General features: G+C 41.8%; 1 protein-coding gene across 2 annotated transcripts in view; it reads left to right on the forward strand.

Annotated features, from left to right (window-relative positions):
* LHFPL3 (LHFPL tetraspan subfamily member 3) overlaps nucleotides 1-21,004 on the forward strand; it is a 252,116-nt gene that overhangs the window by 167,088 nt on the left and 64,024 nt on the right. For both annotated transcript variants that reach the window (XM_055710952.1, XM_055710951.1), the window contains exon 2: nucleotides 4,900-5,136. In XM_055710952.1, the coding sequence (XP_055566927.1) occupies nucleotides 4,900-5,136 (237 nt within the window). The remainder of the gene's footprint in view (nucleotides 1-4,899; nucleotides 5,137-21,004) is intronic.

Consider the following 21,004-nt stretch of genomic DNA (forward strand, 5'->3'; position numbering starts at 1 on the left):
AATAGAACCTCATTCCATGCAATGATATAATATTAATCTGTCACCATATTTGGCACAACCATAGGATCATGAACTACTTGCTTGCTAATTACCATTTGAGCTCATGCACAGAGCACAGGCTGTGATAATATTAGCTTGGTCAGAGTCACAAGTCTGTCACTGCCAGCAACAATTCAGTGCCTGTTTCCAGTTTCTAAAAGTGTTGTATCTGCATCCTTTTGTCCGAGGAGGTAAAATCCTGGACTCCCACTCTTAGTATGAATAATTTGTCTTGTCACTCAGAGCCCTAAAGGAAAACCATGTGACAGTTTCTGTTAGCTGTTCATATGATAAAAAAGAAGTGAAGTAATATGTATCAGGCATGTTTAACTACTATTTATTAATCATTTTTTTAAAAGCTTGAAAAGCTTCACCAGACTCCCAGTATGCAGGAGAAACAATTTATTACCCCATGTATTGTAAGAAAATTAGAGGCAGGACTGGAGGATGCCCAGGGCCATCGTTACAAAAGCCCTAGCCCTGCCAGGAGCTTTCCTAAGCAACCAAAGGGAAAACAATATGGATATGATTCTTGTAAGTTTTACAGTTGCCCGAATAGTTCTGAATGGTGTCAGTGACACTAATCAGTCATTTATCAATTTCCTCCTGCTGCTTCTCATGAAAGCTCTTGATTAGCTGCAGAGGTCCTAGGCTGGGCTGTCTGCAGGCTCAGCGAGATGGCGTTAATCCAATGCATTCAGCTCACACACAGAAGACTGCCTTCGACCAATATAGATTTAACTTTTTCCTCACTTGAATCAAAAAGACTGTAGGAACTGATGATTTAAGGCTTTTCATTCAATAGGTGAGCTTTCCAAATGCAAAAGTTTCTCAGTTTATTAGAATATATATATTGGATAGTAGTAGTAAAACAGTGGTAGCCTTTGTTACATTTCCATTTCAGTCACGTTGCCATTAGGGACAGTGGAAGTTCAGAAAAAGATATGGGACCCATGTCTGTGTTATAAAATCATCTCTTAGCAGTTTCACTGAAATTGCATAAAATGGTTTCCATTTTTCAAATTTGTATAAAACTGGAAGTAATTTCCTTCTAGAGAAAAATCTAATCCTTTTCAGAAGGATTAAAAGGTAAAAATTTCTAGCAATACAAAGTAGATCTGTAGGTGGTTTTTATACCTGTCTTTTTGGTCTGGTAGCTGATAGATGAATCATTACCTGTTTTATATTTTTGAGCAAGTCCGTATTCTTAAAGGCATTTAGTGCAAAATATTCCCTCAGCAAGGCAAGACTTGGGGCTGACTAATCCTGCTTCTGTTAACCTCTACAGGTAAGTTACGATTCCTGCATCTGAAAATGTTGACCAAGCAGTCGTTTAGTAGAAAGTATCTAAACTGTAGAGAGAAAGGAGAAAATAATTATATCCCCTCTTTGATATCTGCCTTTATGCAAAGGGATCTAGTTCAGCCACCATTTACCTCTGTGTCTTATTACCGAGAGAAGTCCAACTGCAATCAACAGAATGACTCCAGAAAGTTAAGCAAGTATATCAAAGCGTGCAGGAACAGAATTCAGGAAAGATGAGTTGATTGGAAATCTGAGGAATACAGCTGGAAAGCTGTACACTGAGTTCCTGAAATAAGGACTTATATTTTTAGTTAACTAGGTAGGAAAGAACAAAGTGAAATTATGTTTAGGAAATACTAAGAACATATGTCTGCTGTGCTATGTAATAAAAAAAACACAGAGACATTGGTATTTGCTAATTATTCTTGCACAATTAGCAGAAAAATTCCACATCTATTGTTCATTAACTGATCGTTAAGCTTCCTCTCATTTTGAGGACAATTAATAAAAGTAAACTGGCTTTGGTAGTTGCTGTTATATAGTAAATCTAACTTTTGTCACCGGTTACCTAGGTAAACGTGGACATTTTCATGACCACCAGACATACGCAGATTTGCTGCACCGTTTCAGTGGAGTCCCTCACAAGTGTGAGGGCAATGCTTATGTGTTGACTGTGAGAAATACTCTTTCTGTAAGTGTGTGTAGTGAGCTCAAGAAAGCAAATTATTGTACAGTTGGTCTCTAAGATCTTTGGAAGATCTGGTGAAATTGTGTAAATGAGTTAAGGCAGGCAGTAGGCAACTTACAATTTGCCAAACCTGCATGTTCTGAGTAAATCAGACCTTATCTAATTGTCCTTATTTCTAAGCCTTATTGTCCTTGAAAGTGTTATAAGCTGTTATATTTTCACAAAAATGAACTGCTTAGGAAGAATTTGTCGAATGCCTCAGGTGCAGCTTTTGTTCTACATCAGGTGCTTTCTGCAGACCTGCTTTCAAGGCTTTGTCTACAGCAATTGTGTAGCTGTCGGAAAGAAACTGCCATTCCTGAGCTGTTTTCACATCTTTCTTCCAGGATTTCATCATATTGATTCAGTGCAGGTGTGGTTTTGTTTTGTGGGCATTAGAGATATGTAAAATTACAGTGCTTATGGTTGTCCAGAAAAGACAAGAGCTTGTTGCAATTCCCACAGCGATGGCAGCTGTTGGTTGCACAGGCTACTCGGTGTATAAACTGTGGTTTCCAAACAGAGGTCTGGCTCAACAACTGCTTAAAAGCCCAAAAGCCACACAATGTATTCTTTTCAATTAGCACATATACCTGCAATTTAGAGCACAATGCACCAATATAACATTAAAACTTATAAAAGATGGTTTAGGATCCGTCGTATCTCATCAGCTATACTAAGAAGAGCTAATGCTGGAAATACACTTGGTTCCAAGTTAGAAAAGGCGGTACAGACAGTTACTGAGAGCATATGGATTTTCTAATTCTCCTAAATGCAATAAAACCTGAGCAATGAACTCATTCAACATCATCTTTATTTTTAGAATTTTCTTGGTTTATTTTTAGAATGTTCATGTTCTACTTAATTTTTATGTCCTGTCCTCCCCTACTGAAGCCAACCCTCTGCCATTTCCCTGGCTAGTGCTGCACTCACATTGTTTGCTTCAGTGAAGGCAACGAGTCCGTCAGCATGACCAAGGGCTGCACTGAAGTGTGTCTGTGCACTGTTCTCATTGCTCTGATAGGAAATGTGCCATGGGTACCCAACTGCTCGGTCCCCTGTTACCAACATGCCACCTCCCTGCTGAAAACCAGTTCAGGTCGGATGGGACCTCTGGAGACCACCTGGTCCCTCACCCCCCTCACAGGAGGGCCAACCCACATGGGGGTTTCCCAGGGAAAGACATTGTCCAAAAGCAAATGACAAGGTACAAGTTGTGCTTTTCTGTGCTCCTTCAGCTGTGCCTGGTGACAGTCCCTGCAGGCAGTGGGAAGCCAGGTCCTGTGCAGAAGTACATCTGGTCCAGTCCTATGAGATTGCCATATTGGCATGTTTTCTCAGCCCGTGGATTTTCTCAGGTAGAGACTCAGTGGGGACCAAGTCAGTGAAGATTCATTCAGTGCATGGGTTTGCTTTTTTGGGTGTGTTTCTGTAATAATCTATCACCACCTCAGGACACATCATATCCTCTCAGGGACAGAAGCCCTGGTGCTGCATCCCTGTCATGGTGCCCTCCACTGCAAGGCACACAGTCCAGTAGGAAGAGAGGGCTGCTCCCCACAGACCACAGGACGTGTCTGAACAGCAAGTCATGGGCTAGCCCAAGGCTGTGGCCAAACCCCGGCTGGTAAGATGCTGGGGCAAGGACTATGACCATGCCCCAGAACCCAGCAGGGGCCACGCTTGGGGTCTTCTTGCCCAAGAGCACACATGTCCCACCCAAGATGTGAGTAGCCAGGCACAAGTAGCCGTGCGTGCTCAGCCCTCACACTGGCACCACATCCAGGCAGGGGACATCACAGCAACTGCTGACCAGTGGGCAAGATTGACTCTGCTCCGGGTGATGGAGCACGTTACTTTTGGAAAAAAAAACCTTGTCACACCATCTTGCTTGCTCCACAAGAACCACATTGGCCCGTGACACTACCTGCTGTCCCACAGCAGGGCATTTTCCCTGGGAACCAAGTGCAAAACCAAATTTCTGCTACTTAAAAATTAAGCTCAGCCTTTTAGCAGTCACACAGGCTGATGGATGAGCACCTGAACGTTCACCCTCTGCCTCTGTCCCCGCCATGGTACGGCTGCCCCTACCCAGAGCAGCTGATGGTTGATGTCGGCTGGCTCTCCATGCAGGTAGAGGCTTTTCATTTCTCTTGGTGTTAAAAAGATCAGTGCTTTTTCATGTTTGAGATGTCATGTGGTGATTCCTCAGGTAAACCAGATCAGCAGTTGACAGCAATGTTGACAGCTTATTTTTCTTTGCAGAACAATGTCATTACTTGTGTTTTTGAGGAGTACAAACCCGTTGATGCATAAAATGTATTTCAGTTAAAGGAGTACTGCCAACTGACAAAAAAAACCCAACCAAACCCTCACGCTATTACCTACGTTTGTTACCTATCTGTGTTACTTTGTTTACCAGAAATGAAAAGTAGTTTTTTTCCTCTATTTTCCTCTGGTTTGTTAGTAACCAGTGTTTCCTCTGAATATCCAGGTTATTAATTGTTTTCCCCTTTTGTTTTGTGTGAGTGTTTCTTACTACAGTGAAGAAATCAGTCTCACTAGGAAAATGTGATTGCACTAGTACAGAAGCTGGCTGGGGATTCAGGACTGGGGTTTTAAGCAAGGTGCTCAATTGATGTTGGATCTTAGGTTTTTATATTACATACTTAATCACAGCATATAATCCTGTGACTTGTTTTTAAGTAACCTAGCTTTGAAGCTCAGAATGAAAAAGTGTGTTGCTTTAATGATAACTCTGTAGGTTCTCATCAAAACGAAAGTTTGGTCTCATTATCCCATTGTTCTCCTTTTCTTTTTTCTCCAAGCTGCCTGTCTCGTCCTGGGTTGTATGATTTTTCCTGATGGCTGGGATTCAGATGAGGTAAAACGGATGTGTGGTGAAAAGACAGACAAGTACACGCTGGGGGCTTGTTCAGTCCGCTGGGCATATATCCTGGCGATTATTGGAATCTTGGATGCCCTGATCCTCTCATTTCTGGCATTTGTGCTTGGCAACAGACAAGACAGCTTGCTAGCAGAGGAGCTCAAGTTGGAAAACAAAGGTAGGACTGCTTTTAGAAACACTATTATTGGGTGGCCTAGGGGGCATTTGCTTAAAATCAATTATTGGTTTCATTTTATTTTATACTTCAAAGTTGGCATGCTGGCTTGCTTCCTAAGTTGCTGGGAAAGAAGAAGTGCAAGGGGCAGAGGAAGTTTTGTTTTTCAGCCTCCAAAGTCTAAGAATGCTCGAAATTGCCGTAATTGCTGTACTATGCATGACTTTCTTAATAGTATTTAGAGCTGTAGATGGTATTGGTTTTGTGTTACTCACTTGTACATTATTTCATTAGCATTTAAGTTTCACAATTTCCATCTTTTTCTGTACCCCATGCAAAATTTGTTCATTTGGTTCCTTTAGGATTTTGCATTATAATGTGAATGGCTGTAATGCGGCATTTGTGTTAGCACAGTACACAGTAAGGGGGGGGAGTGTTGGCTTGGGAGATGGGCTGTGAGCTATGTAACGGGGCTGCCTATACAGCCAAGCACCAGTGGACTAAGGATCAGAGCCAGCAGTGAAGAGGAATCCTAGTTCTCGTTTGATTGTGTTGCTTTGAGCTCATTAGTCAGCTCATGGGAATCTAGGATGCTGTAGTAACTGAATATTCATGCAGTGAGTTGGGGATGAAACACATTTCTAGATTTAGAACATGAAACTGGCTCAGGCCAGCAGTTGGTCATGCAGTTGCGAGAGGGGAGATGCTGTTGGGTGAGTGTGTGCAAGCCTGGCTGATTTCTGGGGCCCCTTCCCCTTTTGCTCCCCCAGCACCCACAGCTGTGTATCTGACGTGACAGATACCACAGAGGGCACATTGCCTTGTCTTTGTAATGGGCCTGTTGTCCCTGGATCTGTCTAATCCTTTCTGAAGCTGCTGATAACTGTTGGCTTCTGCAGTGCTGTGTGGCAGCAAGTTCCTGAGGCTCACTACTGACTGCTAAAGAAGTACTTTATTTTATCTGTTTCAAAGTGATCCCCTACTAGTTTCACCGAGTGTCCTCTAGTGCAGGATTCTGCATTCAGCACATCCACCACCTATGCAATTTTGTAGGCTGCTTCTAATAATAGCAAAGATATTAGGAGCCCTTCACCACTGGATTGGAAATCAAAAGCTGTTTGGCAGCCTGTGTTGTACAAAAATAGCTGGCCTCAGTCCTGCTCCAGAAGAACCATTATCCGTATATCTGAAAGCACCAGTACAGTGGCCCCAGCTTGCTGAATCGCAGACAGTCAGCACACTCAGCCCAAAGATAAATGGACTTGAAGATTGAACTTCACACACAATTCCAGACCTTGTTAGAGCCTGCTAATGTTGTGGGTTAAAGAAAGTGTGTGTTGCTTGCAATTGCATGTGTACATCTGTTCTGCAGGTAAACTGAGGCCATCGGTTTCAAGAACTGTCCCTGTAGCCCTTTTCTGTAAGGATAATACTCATCTGCATTTGAAACTTAAAATACTTACCAGAAGGGCATTCACAGCTATGCCACAAGTGTTTTTGGCATCAGCACCGTGTCTGATTTGTCTATACCATACAAAGCTCATGAACCCGACAACTACTTGTATCAAAAAACCTCATCTGTTTTGGCACCTTATGAGCAAAAAACAGCTTCTGGAGACTCATCACCTCTCACATCGCTGGCACAAGCTCCTGCCAGAACATTTGGTCCTCAGCATGTCAGACAAAATCATTCAACAGCTAATTTTCCTTGATTAAACACAGAAACATACCATACCACTAGCTACAAAGCAAATCAGAACTCAACAAAAAGGGACCCACCCCACTTTCCCCTGCCCAGTCAAGCCTGATGTTCACCACTTTTTAAACTTATCTTTCAAATGAAAAGAGAAAACGGCAACTTGCCTTCTAAAAAAGACATCCTCTCCCCTCTTGTCCCAAAAAGCTTCTGCTAAGGAATGACAGGGCAAGTCTAAATTCCCCTGCAGCTCCCTGGCTTTTCTGCACCTACATGTGTTGCTGCCAGGCACAGCTGTAGCCCCAGAGGAGTCCCAGGAGAATACAGCGGTGGCAGGGGTGGCATGGGGACATGGCAGGTACCAGTGCCAGCAGAGCACCAGCTCTCCCCTTTGCTGGCCAGAGATCAGTCCTTCTTCTGGCCTTTTGGACACTAGAAAAGCCTGCTTGCAACCTAGTAAGCAACAAGGCAGGAGCACTTAATTCCCTCCTGTGGTCTCCGATCTCTACTGGCCAGGCTGCAGTTTGCCATCCCCAACACCGTGCTGATGGAGCAGGGCTCTGGAGCATGGTCCCTGCAAAGCAAGGAGAGGTTCCTGCCAAAAAGTTTGCACTCTGAAATATGCACTGGAATGTGTAGGTAGTGTTCACGTATTTTTGCAGTTGGAAGTTATTTAACGATGTTTAGGAGGAAGATTTTGGGTTCATGTGGCCAGAATTATGAGGCAAGTTTTGTAATCCTGGTGGTCACTGGCTGCATGCTCAGGTGATCAGTTTGGGGCAGTGGTCTGTGGTTAGAGGAGGTGTTGATTACTTACACCATAATGATGAAGAAGCTGGTAGAATGTTAGGGCCAATGCTTGTCCTTGAGCTGGCACCAAACAACCTCCAGTCTGCACCCCTGGCACACACTGCACATGCATGAGAGCTTTGACACTTACCCCATAAACTACATCCCCTTATCCCCTTTCAGGTTAAGAGATACTGCAGCATTAGTCCACATGAAGGGTATCCATGCGCCTTTGGGAAATGGTCAGGATGGGAAAATACTGAAATATGCAAATATCATTAGCATGCCTCTCGTATAGACAAGAAAATAAGACTAAGGATATAAGCAATACCATCCTCAGCCTCCCAAGCTACTCTTACAATGTGAAGTCAAAGCCCTCATAACCAGTAACCATGAAGATTAAACACCCCCCATCACTTCTTCCCCCTCCTCATCTATGTGAGATCTGTCTCCAGGCTTGTGCTGGCTCCTGCTACTAGATTGGCAGGTATGGATGAGGAGCATCCCTTTCTCAAGGAGGAGTGCCTGTGCTGCTGCTGTCTTCCAAGGGGCAAAAAAATGTGGCTGGATTGTCAGGGCTGTCTGTTGGGTGGAACCTCAGGGACTCCTTCCCCTTGGTGGTGGGGATGCCCTTTGGTCACAGGCCTGGGATGGCCAAGGGATGTCCTGGGATGGCTAAGGTGTTCCTTTAAGGGACAGTCATGGCTCCATCATTGCTTTTTGGAAGAGTCTGCCTGGGGAGCAACCAACACTGTACCTGAGAGGAACCTCCACTTGCCCTGGCAGCTCTTCCTCTGCTGCAAGGGCATTAGTCCCATGCACGTAGATATCATTCTGTGGTAGCTCAGCGGAGGGGAAGAAACAATAAATTAAGTATAAGAGTCACAACAGAGTTCATGTATGTGGAAAATCCTTCAAGAACAAGAAATGACTAGCCAATGATCAGCTGGGCAGATGTTTTCTTAATCAGGTAATAGTTCTGTCTGGAGGCTTCATTGCAGATCAGCTCCCACAGGCTCATTAATGAGAGCCTGCGGTGGCTGTGCGAGTACCCGGCACAGCTGTTTCTGAGCATTGGTGAAAGGAAACAGTTAAAAGTATAAGCAGCAACAAGACGGTAAAAAGGTGAGAAGATGACAGAAAAAGAGCAAGCTGTACTTCTCTGTAGACTTACTATGCTGAAGTGTCCACCTGCTCTGTGCTTTTGATGATTACAGTTCTGTATTTTTCCATAGGTTAATGAATGCTTGTAAGTAAGGAATTTGACTGTTAAAATTATTCGTGGCAGAAGATGGATGTATTTTTGCCATAAAAGAAAGTTTCCTTTTTTCACTACATGATAAAAATAGTGCTTACTCATTTCTTATTTGCTTAGGTGTAAGAGTAAACTACCATGCAGGTTTCACATCTGAGAAATATAATTCAAATTTAGCAGACTTTCTTCAGGTCATAATCTATTTAATGCAGTTTCCTAATCATGCAAATTTTACACAACAATCTGTCCCTTTCTCATTTAAAAAATCATCTTTTGAAGAAAAAAGGTATTTTACAAAGACTTTCCTATTATGTTTATGCCACTAGCAAAAGGAGGGGAGAGAACAGTATTACATGGTTTTCTTTAATTTATAGGAACTAATGGTAATGACTTTTGAAGGCCTGTATGTTATTAAACTAATGGCGTGCAGGGTGATAACAAATAGTTAGAATCCATCTTAGCTTTAAGCTTCATCAATGCCATTTTGAGTGAGCCATCAACATCACACATAAACCTGGATGTGCTGTGTAATGACATAATTTAACATTTTTAACTGTAATGTCTTAATGACATAGAATTAAAGTTCTGGCCAAAGCGTGAAGAGACCAAACGAGAAGTTTCCAAAAGAAATTGAGAGTGCAAGGCAATTACTTTTATGGTAGAAAGTGGTAATATTGTCTGCATTATGAGTGAAAAATACAAGTTTAGAAGAAACTATCCTTAGCAGTCAGAGCAGGTGGGTGATGCACTTTGTGGACAGCTGTGGGTTTTCTGATGGGTAGAACAGCTTCACAAGGTGTTTATGTTTAACAATTGACTCATTGTTGGGGCCCATATGGTCACAGATAAGCAATTTGCACAAAAGATTTCCTGGAGTTACAAGCCCAGGGCCAAAACAGATAAAAGGAGCTGGGAGCTAGACAGGAGATTTGAAGGATTCATCTACCTTGCAGTGATTGCAGCTCACGTGGACTCAAACTATACCACATTGCTCCCAACAATGATGTTGCAGAAAGCTGCCCAACCCGGGACTTGACAGTTGGTTGACATTTACACCCTCATTATTCTCCATAGCAGTATTGTCAGGGCCTGATCCAGGTTGTTGAAGGCTGGCTCCATACATCTGCCTGAGCTGCAGTCACTGCAGAATAAACACATTTAAAGATAGAAGCTAAGGTAAAGTTGCTTCTTGGTGACAAAGCAGTTTTCTGTAAAAGAAAAAAAATAGTCTTGCACAGAGATTTGTGCATCTTTGGCTAGAGAAACATCTTCTGTAAACAAGAACAGTCTACCCACGTGGTTGCTGCTGCAACAGAAAACCATCTGCAAAAGCCCTAGTATCTGAAGCTGAGTGACAGGGGGGCAGCAGCACTCTTGTCCCATCAAAGAACTACATGACAGAGTGTGCATCAGCTGTCATTCTTCAAAAGAATAGCTCAGACCACAACACGTGCAAAACCGCTGCAAAATTGCAAAGCCCTGCTTATCAGCATGTCATTCTCCTGGCATACGCTCACAAACATTCAGGCTAAGATGTTCAAAGCTAGGTAAATAAACATGAATATTGGTACCTGATTTAAGTTTTCACATATAGCCCCAGTAGTAATAGAGTACAAATCCTGTCAGAACACCATGTATATCCATGTTCTCTAACCAATAAATTTATATAGTCGCTTTTTTGTAAAGTTGTGTACTCTCTGACTCCTCCTGAAACACAAAAAGCACCTTTTCATGTCAGTGAGCATGTACTTTTCAAAACTAAAAATACTTTCAAAAATAAAACGCAGGATTTGTTACTGTCTCCCCTTTTTCAGACTGGTATTGCTCTTCATGTCTGCTACTCTCCTCCGATCCTTCCTTTCTGAAGGGTTCAAGAGTCACCCACTTCAACCTCCTGCTGCCTCGGTGTGTGGCTCCATGTTCAAATCACTTACGGTGACTTTGAACTCAGAACCAGCTTGGCCACTTGAATTTCCATTTGAGAAGGGAAATGTGGAAGAAACTCACTGGGGAGTGTTCTGTGATGGATTGCTATAGACAGCCCACCACATGCACTTGCCAGGCTGCAGCTGGCCAGAGGAAAGTGGAACTGGGTCAAAAGGTTTATGTTCTTGCCTCAGGGGAGAAGTATTTAAGTACCCTGCTTTTCAAAAGCAAAATCAGGCTCTTCTTTGAAGCCTACAGCCATAGGTTCCAGGCTGGGAATTCCCGGGCTTCATTTCTAGCTTCTAAACATGATTCTCTGCCATGTCAGCCAAGAACAGCTTGTCACAGCTGTGAAAAGCTCACATGTTCTCTTTCAGTTTCAACTGACAAGTCCTTCATCTATCATAGCATCACTGCAATTAGCTCCAGTTGTTTATTTCTTTGTTTAATTGCAACCTATTTTCCTTCAGGTATCACCTCCACAATGAGCTACAAGAAGCTCTGAGTACAAGAACAGTAGGCAGGTAGTACAAGACACATTTAATCTAGAAACCTGCAACTAGAAGCCAAAATAGCAGATGTTTTTATAAAATTTTTTCCCCAAAATTTCCTTCTTTAGATCATGGCAACCATTTGCCTATGATTTCAACTATATAAATAATATTTTTAAGAGAGAAAACACAAAGATAAACATGGAGATTTTGTTGTGTTTGGTGTCAGAGGAAACTGAATCTCTCCAGGATGAAGATTCTCATAGCACTGCTGTAGGATCTATGCCCAAGGTATGAACTTTTATCCAACAGCTCCAGCCACTGGATTTTTGGGCTCCCCCCTCCACAGCCGTCTACAGCATGCTGTTAAGAGAAGGCTGGAAGCCTGAGCACCTCCAACTTGAGGAGAGAACATCCTCAAACTAAGGCAGGCAGAAGATCAAAGTATTTTGGACATTTTAGTAGAAACTGAAGGGAAGAAACTGAGAAGTGAGACCAGAAGTCGAGGTTCTTTGATACAGGCTTAGAAGGCACTTCCAGATCACCCTTTTGAAAATGTCTACTTTCATGTTTACAAGCATGTGAGAAGCACATGCATATGCATGTGAGAAGGTGCTTAGATTTTTCTACTGGTATTGAGTGGCAGTAAGGCAAAAGCCCTGGAGAGGTGTTCTGAATAGCTGAGTTTGATTCCCGGTTCTCTTAATGAGCTTGGATCTAACATTTAATTTCTCCATTTCTCTGTCTTTTAAATGGGGAGGAATGAGACTAACCTTGTTGATAAGGTATATTGTGGTTCAGCCATGAAAGGTGAATTAGAAAAGGTAAATGTGGTGGAATTATTATTAAAGTATATATTCCAAGACTAAACCCTAATAAAAGTGTTTTATCAGGGAACTACTTTAGCAATGCGCTAAATGATGATACTCTTAAGGGAAGGCAAATGAGGCATCAAAACTAAAAGTTTAAAGCTGATTAAAATAACTTATTAAATAAAGGTCAATCTTGCAGCAGAGCTGATTGATACATCAGCTGATCCAACAGTTCCTTTCCAGCTCTACTTTCTGTAATGAGAAAGTAAAACTAGTCATAAACATATGCATTAATTACTTAACTGAAGAAGTTGGAGACCATGAATAAAGAGTCCTAGTTCCCCACTGATTAATGAAGGAAAAACATAGTGAACTGCTTTCTGTCTCTTAGAAAGATGGATCCCACTTGCTGCTACACTCTGTAAGGAGTGCCATGCAGTATCTCGGTGAAAGAAGTTATCGTTCTGTTTAATGAGCTCATGATCTGAGGAGCCAAGTATGGGGAATTAAGGCATGCTGGTAGCAAAAAGCTAGGCAGCCTCAAAAAATGCTTCTTAAGCGGTATAGGGAACTCAGTGCATTGTATGGGCTGTGTGCTCAGCCAAAAATTCTGTAGGGCAGCAAGCCACAGAGGGGTTGAACATTACCAAGTGGAGTAGCATGATCCGTGGGAATGGGGAATGAAGTCATTAGACAGTGCTGTTACAAGCTACAGACAGTTCTCCGGGCTGGTCAAGACAAGTCCATACAAAGCCTGGACAGATCTGGAGACCCGTGGTGTTTACTTAAAAGGAAGCCTATGGCCTGTTACAAGCAAGACCATATTTACTGAGTTAGAAGGCAACGAGTCCAACTATGTCATTGCCAGTAGCTGCATTAGAAACGGTGTTTTGAAGTTTGGAAAAAAAAAAAAAAAAAAAAAGGATATTTCACAATACATAGATGTATAGAAGGGAAGTAGCTGACGTGTTTCATTCCAGGTAGGGCTGGTCACACACAAAGATTATCACACCCCACTATCCACACCTTCTTCCCTACTGACAGGAGCCACGTTTGTAGGAGGAACAGCAGAGAATGGGTGAGCTCATGACTCAGCAGCTCTTGCATGAATGTTTTTGGGCAAAGTGTTAATGCAGACTAAATAATGAAGGCAGGTTTGCGCCAAGAATCTGGACTGTGACTGGGAACAGCTGATCTAGAGGACATTTCTGCTGCCCAGCCATCCTGCCACTTGAGAGAGCTGCCTGGGCTGTTCATACCAACTTGCCTTGTCCTCACACACAGAGGAAGCCTGTAGAACTGAGGTGTAACTGCTCCTTCTTGAAGCAAGTTCCAGTAATTTTCTTGGAAATCTTTCTCATGATTTAAAATGTCATTACTTTCATTACCTCATTTCTACAGTGAATTTTTTGTGACTCTTCTTCAGCAGTTTCATAAAGCCAGGATCATTTTCTATCTGAAAAAAAAAAAAACCACCTGGAAAAAAAATGCAGGTAACCTCTTCCTTTCTGGACATACAACAATGTTGTCAGTAGCTCTAGAATAAAGGAGCTACCAAAAAATCCAAATGACAGCAAGGCAAACAGCCCTGTTTCCCAAAGTTATATTCAATGAGGCATGTAAGTCATACCTAATGAGATATTTGAGATATCTGTCTCTTCCTGGTTTCTGTTACAAGTGACATCCAAGACCACTTACACAGTAACAAGTAAAAGTTAACCTGTTGGATGCTGGCAGTGTAGATTCTCTCTATTTAGCCAGTCATTATTATATGGCTTTATTCTAGAACCTTAAAACTGTTCATGTTACTTCTGGAGCACTTCCACAGTTGGTAAGTACTTTCTGTTGAGCCCCTCATCTTCTCCTGAACGACAAGCTTGGTGGACTCTAGTCTGTCGTTCCCGCTGACCTCTCCCTGGATCCCTGGGAACCCTGGCCCTGGGACAGGTCCAGACTAGGGCACCCACATATTTTAGTTCCTTGGCTTATTTAGTGGTGACTTCAAAAAGACCACATTCAGAAACAAAATCAGATTGACATAGCTAAAATCAGCTCACCTTATACAAAATGTTTACTACTATTCTTTTAATTTTTTGATAGATTATTGAACCAAAATCCTCAAAGTTTTTCCACTGGGCATGTTGGACATGATTATGCAGTTGTGGTTGTTTTTTTTTTTCATCCTGTGAAATCAGTAAAAATTTTAGAGGGTGGGAGTAAACTGAATTCATTAGAGCAACTCATACGCTTTGTAAACTGTTATGAATCTTACGCTAATCCTTGAGCACAGTTTCAAGCAAAATTTTTCAGGTGTTTTCATGTTTGTCATGTATCAAATACATTTACATTTCCTTTGAAAAATTATCATAGCACTGACAATAACAAGTGGCTGACCCCTTGCAAATAAAACTCTGAAAAAGCAATAAAGTTCAGGCATCATATATCCTGAGACAAATATTGGTCTACTAGAAAAAGTGCAAGTCTACTAGAAATCATTCGATGGGTTTCAAATGTTAAGGAGAAGAAAACATCGTCAAAGAGTTGATAGGAATTTGGTACAGAAGCCATGCTGGCAAAGTATAAAAGTGACGTACTTAGGAAGACAGTGACAAAAACACAGTACTTGCATCTTTAATGGAAATGCTGGATTTGGCAACATGGACAGAAGTAATGCCAAATGGTTAAGGAGCAACTTTTCTTGGGAGAATAAAAATTTGTATCAGCGTTAAGGCTGCATTTCTGTGCCCTTTCAGATCTAGCCTGCAGCATTTAATTGTTGAATTTAAAACGATAGTTGAAAACCTCTGAGCTTTTAGTGTCACGTGGCCTCAGCACTTCGAAAGCAGAGGCAATAGCTATCTAAAGAGCAAAACTGCCCTCCATTGTTCTGCTGCAGTTTTAGAAGTATGCTTCCTCCTGCTCTGTAGATGTTAATTCTTAGCCCATATGGACAAAGATGACATGTTATTAAATACAATATATCTTCCCATATAACCATCAGCCCAACTGTTGTCCTGAAGAGGACTGACAAGCTTATCTTAAATAATTCCCTAAAAGGGCTCTGAAATGATTAGAAGTTGTGTGTTTACAATGATGCCAGAAGATCAGCAGGTTTATACACTGATCAATCATTTATATGCTAGTGAGCAGCTGGCATCTGAGGCTGTGTGTGCTCATCTGTCAAGCAGTTCTTACAAAGGTTAGAGGTAGTAAAGTCATACTCAGACACAAATATAAGATCCTGATCACAATTTGCCAAGGTGCCACCTTCTTCCCTAAGTCCAGCTCAAGCCCATCCATTGCTTTTCAGTGCAGTTAATGTCCTTGCAGGTAGACGCAGCATATGTGCTCACCCAATTTCAGCCTCAAAAAACATCTGTGGATAGGATAATATTGACCTTTATCCTCTGTACTATGGAAAGTGTTTTTGAAAGAACAATCTGGGAACCGCTGGAGAAGCTGGAGCTGGGTGCAGAGAGGAAGTCCAAGGGCCAGTGCTTGGGTCTCTGGCTCTCACAGGCTGTCTGCTTTGGAAGGGACCAATTCTCCCCATTTCTAGGCAAAGACTAGATCTGACTTAGAAAGAAATATAAAGAGAAGTCCAGGAAGGGAGTCCTGAACGGTGCTGTGAGTTCCAGCAGGAAAACAGAACAACCAGCAGTCTGGGTCCTGTTGGTTTGCCTGAAAGGGTTAGTGGCATCTTCATAGTCTTTCTCTTTCCACCTAAATCGTTACTTTATGCCTATGAATGTGAGCACACATGCTTTCAGTGGTGCCATCCTCTCAGCTTTTGTGCTTATCACTTCACAGAGTGCCTTCTGTAGAGTGCTCTTCCAAGCCTTGAAACACAGATATTTGTACATGTATGAATATTGGGAACATGCAGGACCCTTCAGAGCACTGGGAGCACAGGAACAGTTACCACGGTAGGGAAATGGGGTAAGCACTGGGAGAGATTCTGGTAGCCAGTGATGTCAGTCCCCGCTATGGCACTATATTTACTACTTAGATTCTTTTTTAATATAACACCGAAAACCTGACAGGTTAGTCCAGTACCATCTATCCACGCTAAACCCACATTACATTTTGTCCCGTTATTCTTCAGAATATTTTCTAAAGCTCTGCATTCCATCAAAATCACAGTTATCAGCCTGTGTTTGTCTAGACCTATAGTTAACGTTTTCTTCTGACATAAATTAAGACTCTTATCCAAAACATTGCAGAGAGAGAAAGTATAATCTCTTTCAAACTAGGGTTCTATTATAAACAATATTAAAAGTTCCATTTTCTTTTCCCGTCAGGTTTCCTGGGCTGTGCCTCAGTTCCACCTTGGTTCTTCTTTCTTGCTTTTCCCTGCCTTTCTCCCCTCTCTTTTCGTAGAGCATGTATTTATTTCCCATTTGCTAAGCAAATCTCTTTTATTTTACTTTTATTTCAGCCCTTCAGCTTTCATAATCCCAGGATAAGGTGTTCATAGTTTATATGTTCATAATTACAGAAAAAATATTATATCATCATTTAAGCAGATGAAAACCAGAAGTTAAAGGGATTTTTGGTTGGTTGGTTGGTTGGGTTTTTTTAACGTATGTCTAGTATCACTTTCTAAACTTTAACAGTAAAAGCATTAGAAATGGCATTGTCACTCAGCCTGCTTGGGGAGAGGAGGTGAATGTTATCATGTAATAAGTATACATGGGCTGTTATACCTATCACTCAGATCAAAGCCTGCTGCATTGACCAATTCCATTTTTTTTTACAGGAAAAGAATGCAGCAATTTATCACTTGTCCAGTCTAGTTAATGTTTTGTGCCTTTTTTCCAAGAGTGGAATTTGTGAACTGGCTAGCTTTGACAGTTTGAGATACTTGGTACTTTTCATTTCTAGATCATTGACTAAAATATAGCGCATATTTGATGAAAACTGACTGAAAATTAAATTTGGAGGATGCCTGATGGCTGAAGTATGTAAAAAAATGTTGGTTTCTGCTCAACTAATAGTAGATGGATGCCAATAACAAAAAAAATACATATATCTTAACCCTGTCCTAGCAAACATTCTAACTAGGGAGACTCAGAAATGAATGGAGAACATACTTACTTTTGGATGCCTTCATCACTAAACTCCTAACTTTAGCTATGGCTTACCTAACTCCAGAATCGGAATTCACCTAGACATGCCTCTGAAATCTCTGAAAATCAGATTGTCAATCTAGTATATATCATGCACCGCCCCACATCCAATAAAGGATGGAGATTATCCTTGACTCTCCTTTTGTTTCTAGTGCATTTGTAAAAATATTTTTTGTTACCTTTTATGTCAGTAGCCAGCCTGAGTTCTAACTGGGCTTTCACCTATCTAATCTCCCTGTGTAACCTCATGACATTCTTATAGGCCTCCTGAGTTGCCTGACCCTTCTTCCAGAGGTGGTAAACTTTTCTTTTTCTCCAAAAAAGAGTTCCAGCCAAAGCTCTCTGTCCTTACAGACTTCAGACTGGGCACATGATGGAGATGGGTGCGGTGTGAATATCTTAGGAGAGAGCTGATGCACTTTGGCAGGGCTATATGGTAGAGCCAAAAGTCAAAAGGATGGTTTGTATCTGCCTTGGAAAATACAGCAGTCTCTTGGCATTCCCAGTCTACTTTGCCATTTGAATCTTATTGAATTAGTGAAGTGAATTAACCTAGTATTTGACACTTCTTTCTCTAGGTTTTTAAGAAATTCAGTCTCCAGTGATTACAGTTTTGCTTTGTCTGCCATTTTCTGGTGAAAGATTAGCTCCCAATTCCCAAGGAACATAATGAGATATTTAAGATAAAAATAGTCCTCCTTTTGTGCTACACTGTCCAATTTGGGTAATCTGATTTTTAACTTGCATTCTCATTTAAAGAAAGAAATTTTGCCTTACAGCAATGAATAGATGGCCCTCCCGTCCTTCCAGGACTGCATGAATATTGTTGCTTTTAAAAAGACGATGACAGGCAAACCAGTCTTGGCACTACAGTGGCAGGTCATGCGCTTGCACGCTGCACTACACATTTGGATAACACAAGTAAAGGAACTGTATGTAGTTCAGAGTTCTGAGTTCAACTGTTCAGAGTTGCAACTTGTCCAAGTCCTGGAGTTAAATTCATATACTTTCAGAGTTGGTAGCAAGGATGACATTTCTGATTGTTGTATTTTCCTGTCCTCAGAGAAATAGAAGGACTTTTTCAACAACAATCAATATATTCAGAAATTGGACTTTAGTTTCAGCAATGTTGCCATGATTCCTTATGGCATGATGTGTACCAGCTAGATGTCAAATCAACCCAAACCTAGTTAAAGAGCCTTTTTTGACAAACTGCAATTGCAATGAGCAAGAGTATTTCAAGAAACAAAGCCTTTTAATGGATGGCTGTTGAATTTAATGCTTTGCTTTAGTTGGATTTTTTTTTTTATGTTAATACATCTTATTTTGATAACTGAAGGCAAAAATTTCTTACTTCTCCATCAAAATAATTTCTTTATGAAACTACATTGCTCATCTGCCCACCTGTTTATCAGTTCTTCTCCCTAATAACTTTCAAACGTGTTGTCCAATTTCAACAAAATTTAACAAAGGCTAACACTGTAAAAATGTCAAACTCCCAAAAGTATTCTGAAGATCAGTGGCTGGATAAAAAGAGAGCATTAGCTAGTGAACTCACTGAGAAAGCCAGGAGATTCAGTGCTTAACAGCACTTTAGCTGACCAAGTCAGCACAAATCTCATTTCAGATATTCTGCACTGTCGGCCTTTTCTTGATCATCTGTCATGCTCAGTAAAGTCAGCTAGAGTACATAGGAAACAAGGCAAGCAGTATTTCTGTACATATATGTTTGTGTGTGTATATATGTAGATATAGAGAGAGATATATAAAAAAGTGTAGGGAAAGTGGAATGAAGCCAAGAGTCCTGTAGGAGAGAAGCTGTAAGAGACATCTGGGAGCATGTGGGAAGCATGGGAATTTGGAAAGGTCTGGGGTGTGAAGGGAGCTGGAAGTACTAGTGAAGGAACCAAGGACGTGAGAAACACAGGTATCATAGACAGAAGGTGCATGAATGGAAAAGCAGACAGGGTATTGCTATGGAAGTGTCATGGGGCTGTGCCAAAGGAGCTGGGTCGTTGTACTCTGGCCGTGTAGGAGGAGGGGGGCACTGAAAGCCGGGCTTCACTGATTCCTTGTACCACTCATGCAACATTAGGCTTATTTAAAACTGACCAAGAAAAAGGTTATTCAAGTATCTAAATAACTCACAAAGTATTTAATGAAATATTTTGGTTTAACTTTAGAAAAAAAGATACCATAGGAAGTAGTGGGAACCCCATTTTTTCAAAAGAAACTGAAAAATTCTGTTTCAGTTTAGCCCCAAACTATTATTTTCCACTGCTTGCTTCAGCCATTGAACTGAAAAATTGGTTATTTACCGAACAGCCATACTTAAAAATATTTGCAACGCAGGCATGGCCAGTACCTTTCATCCAGAGCTCTGCTGTGGGGACAGCTCACAAAACGTGCTGGGGAACCGGTGCTGCCTATTAAGTTCTGGCTGATAAGATCTCAGGCTGTGCTTCGGAGAATTTGTTCCCTTGTTCAGCCAAAGATAAACAAGGTAGAACCAACCAACCTGCCTCCACTGATGATAATCTTCCTAGGAGATGCTATCATTTCAGCAGCCTCTGTAAGAAACTTTCCTGAAGGTCGGTGCATACAAAATAATCAATTCTCATCTACAGATTACAGTTTGAATGTGCCAAGTGCTACCAGGGCTTATGATACCTGGTTCGTGAGAGGAAGTCTACAATACTGATTGAAGACATGACATTTGCTGCAGCTGACAAACTGAATGGACCACGGGCAATTCAGAATTCAGAATTTCTGGGGAAATTCTTCTAGCTTCCAGAAAACACATACTAACTACTTCTAATGAGCAGTAGGCAAGCAATGCCCACAGTACAAGTGGTCTGTAGATAAGCAAAAAGCTATATTCACAAATAACTGTTGATCAACACTTTGCAGCAATTTCCTTTAAAAAGAGAGAGAAGAGCTGGTCTGGGAAATTCAGCGTTTTGAAGATGCAGTGTTTCTCTTGTTATAACTGATGAAAACGTGGGATATAAGCATGTGCCATTAGCATGCAGCCTCACCAGCACTGCACAAGGGTATACTACATCTGGCAGCTCCGTCCCAGCTTCAGTCACCTTTTAGGCTGAACCCACACCCAGCACCTCCAACAGACAGTGTGGGGCATGAGTGGACTTTTGCCAGTGGAGTGAACGCCTATGATAAACCTCCATCTCCTGATCTCTGCTGTGGCTGCAACAAACTACTTCAACTCTCACAGCAGTGTGAGCAAGATCTGAATCAAGTCTGTAATCTTTGTTCTAACAAAACTGAAGACAGTTTTCTTCTCCTGAAACAAGAACCTCATTATCCTCTGTCCAGCTGGCTAAACCTAGAGATCAACCCGGAGTCAGATTGTAACTGCCAGTTCAAAACATCCAAAAAAAAAGATGGGTAGAATGCAAAGTTGATGGTACCCAAGGGAAGAATCTTAATTCAGTTACTTTGCATGCTGAGACAGTTTTAGGAGAGCATTAGGTACATCTAAACTTGGCCTGTGGCAGCATATTCTTCCATGCACGTGCCTCCCTTAGCTTGAGAGGGAAGGAGGTCACAGCATCACTGTGGCAACGTGATGGGTTTGGAGGTACTGGCCCTTAAGGGACACTGTTCACTCCAGGCCTGGAAGCAGGTGCAGCAGCATGGCTCCATACCAGCACTGGGCCCAGAGGCGACGCACGTCAGCACAGGGTTGAGCTGACACAGCCGTATTGGGTTTAGGACTCAGCTAATATCCACACAGCACCTCGTGCCAAGAG

This window comes from Falco cherrug, chromosome 5, assembly GCF_023634085.1.
Source record: "Falco cherrug isolate bFalChe1 chromosome 5, bFalChe1.pri, whole genome shotgun sequence".
NCBI classification, from domain to species: domain Eukaryota; kingdom Metazoa; phylum Chordata; class Aves; order Falconiformes; family Falconidae; genus Falco; species Falco cherrug.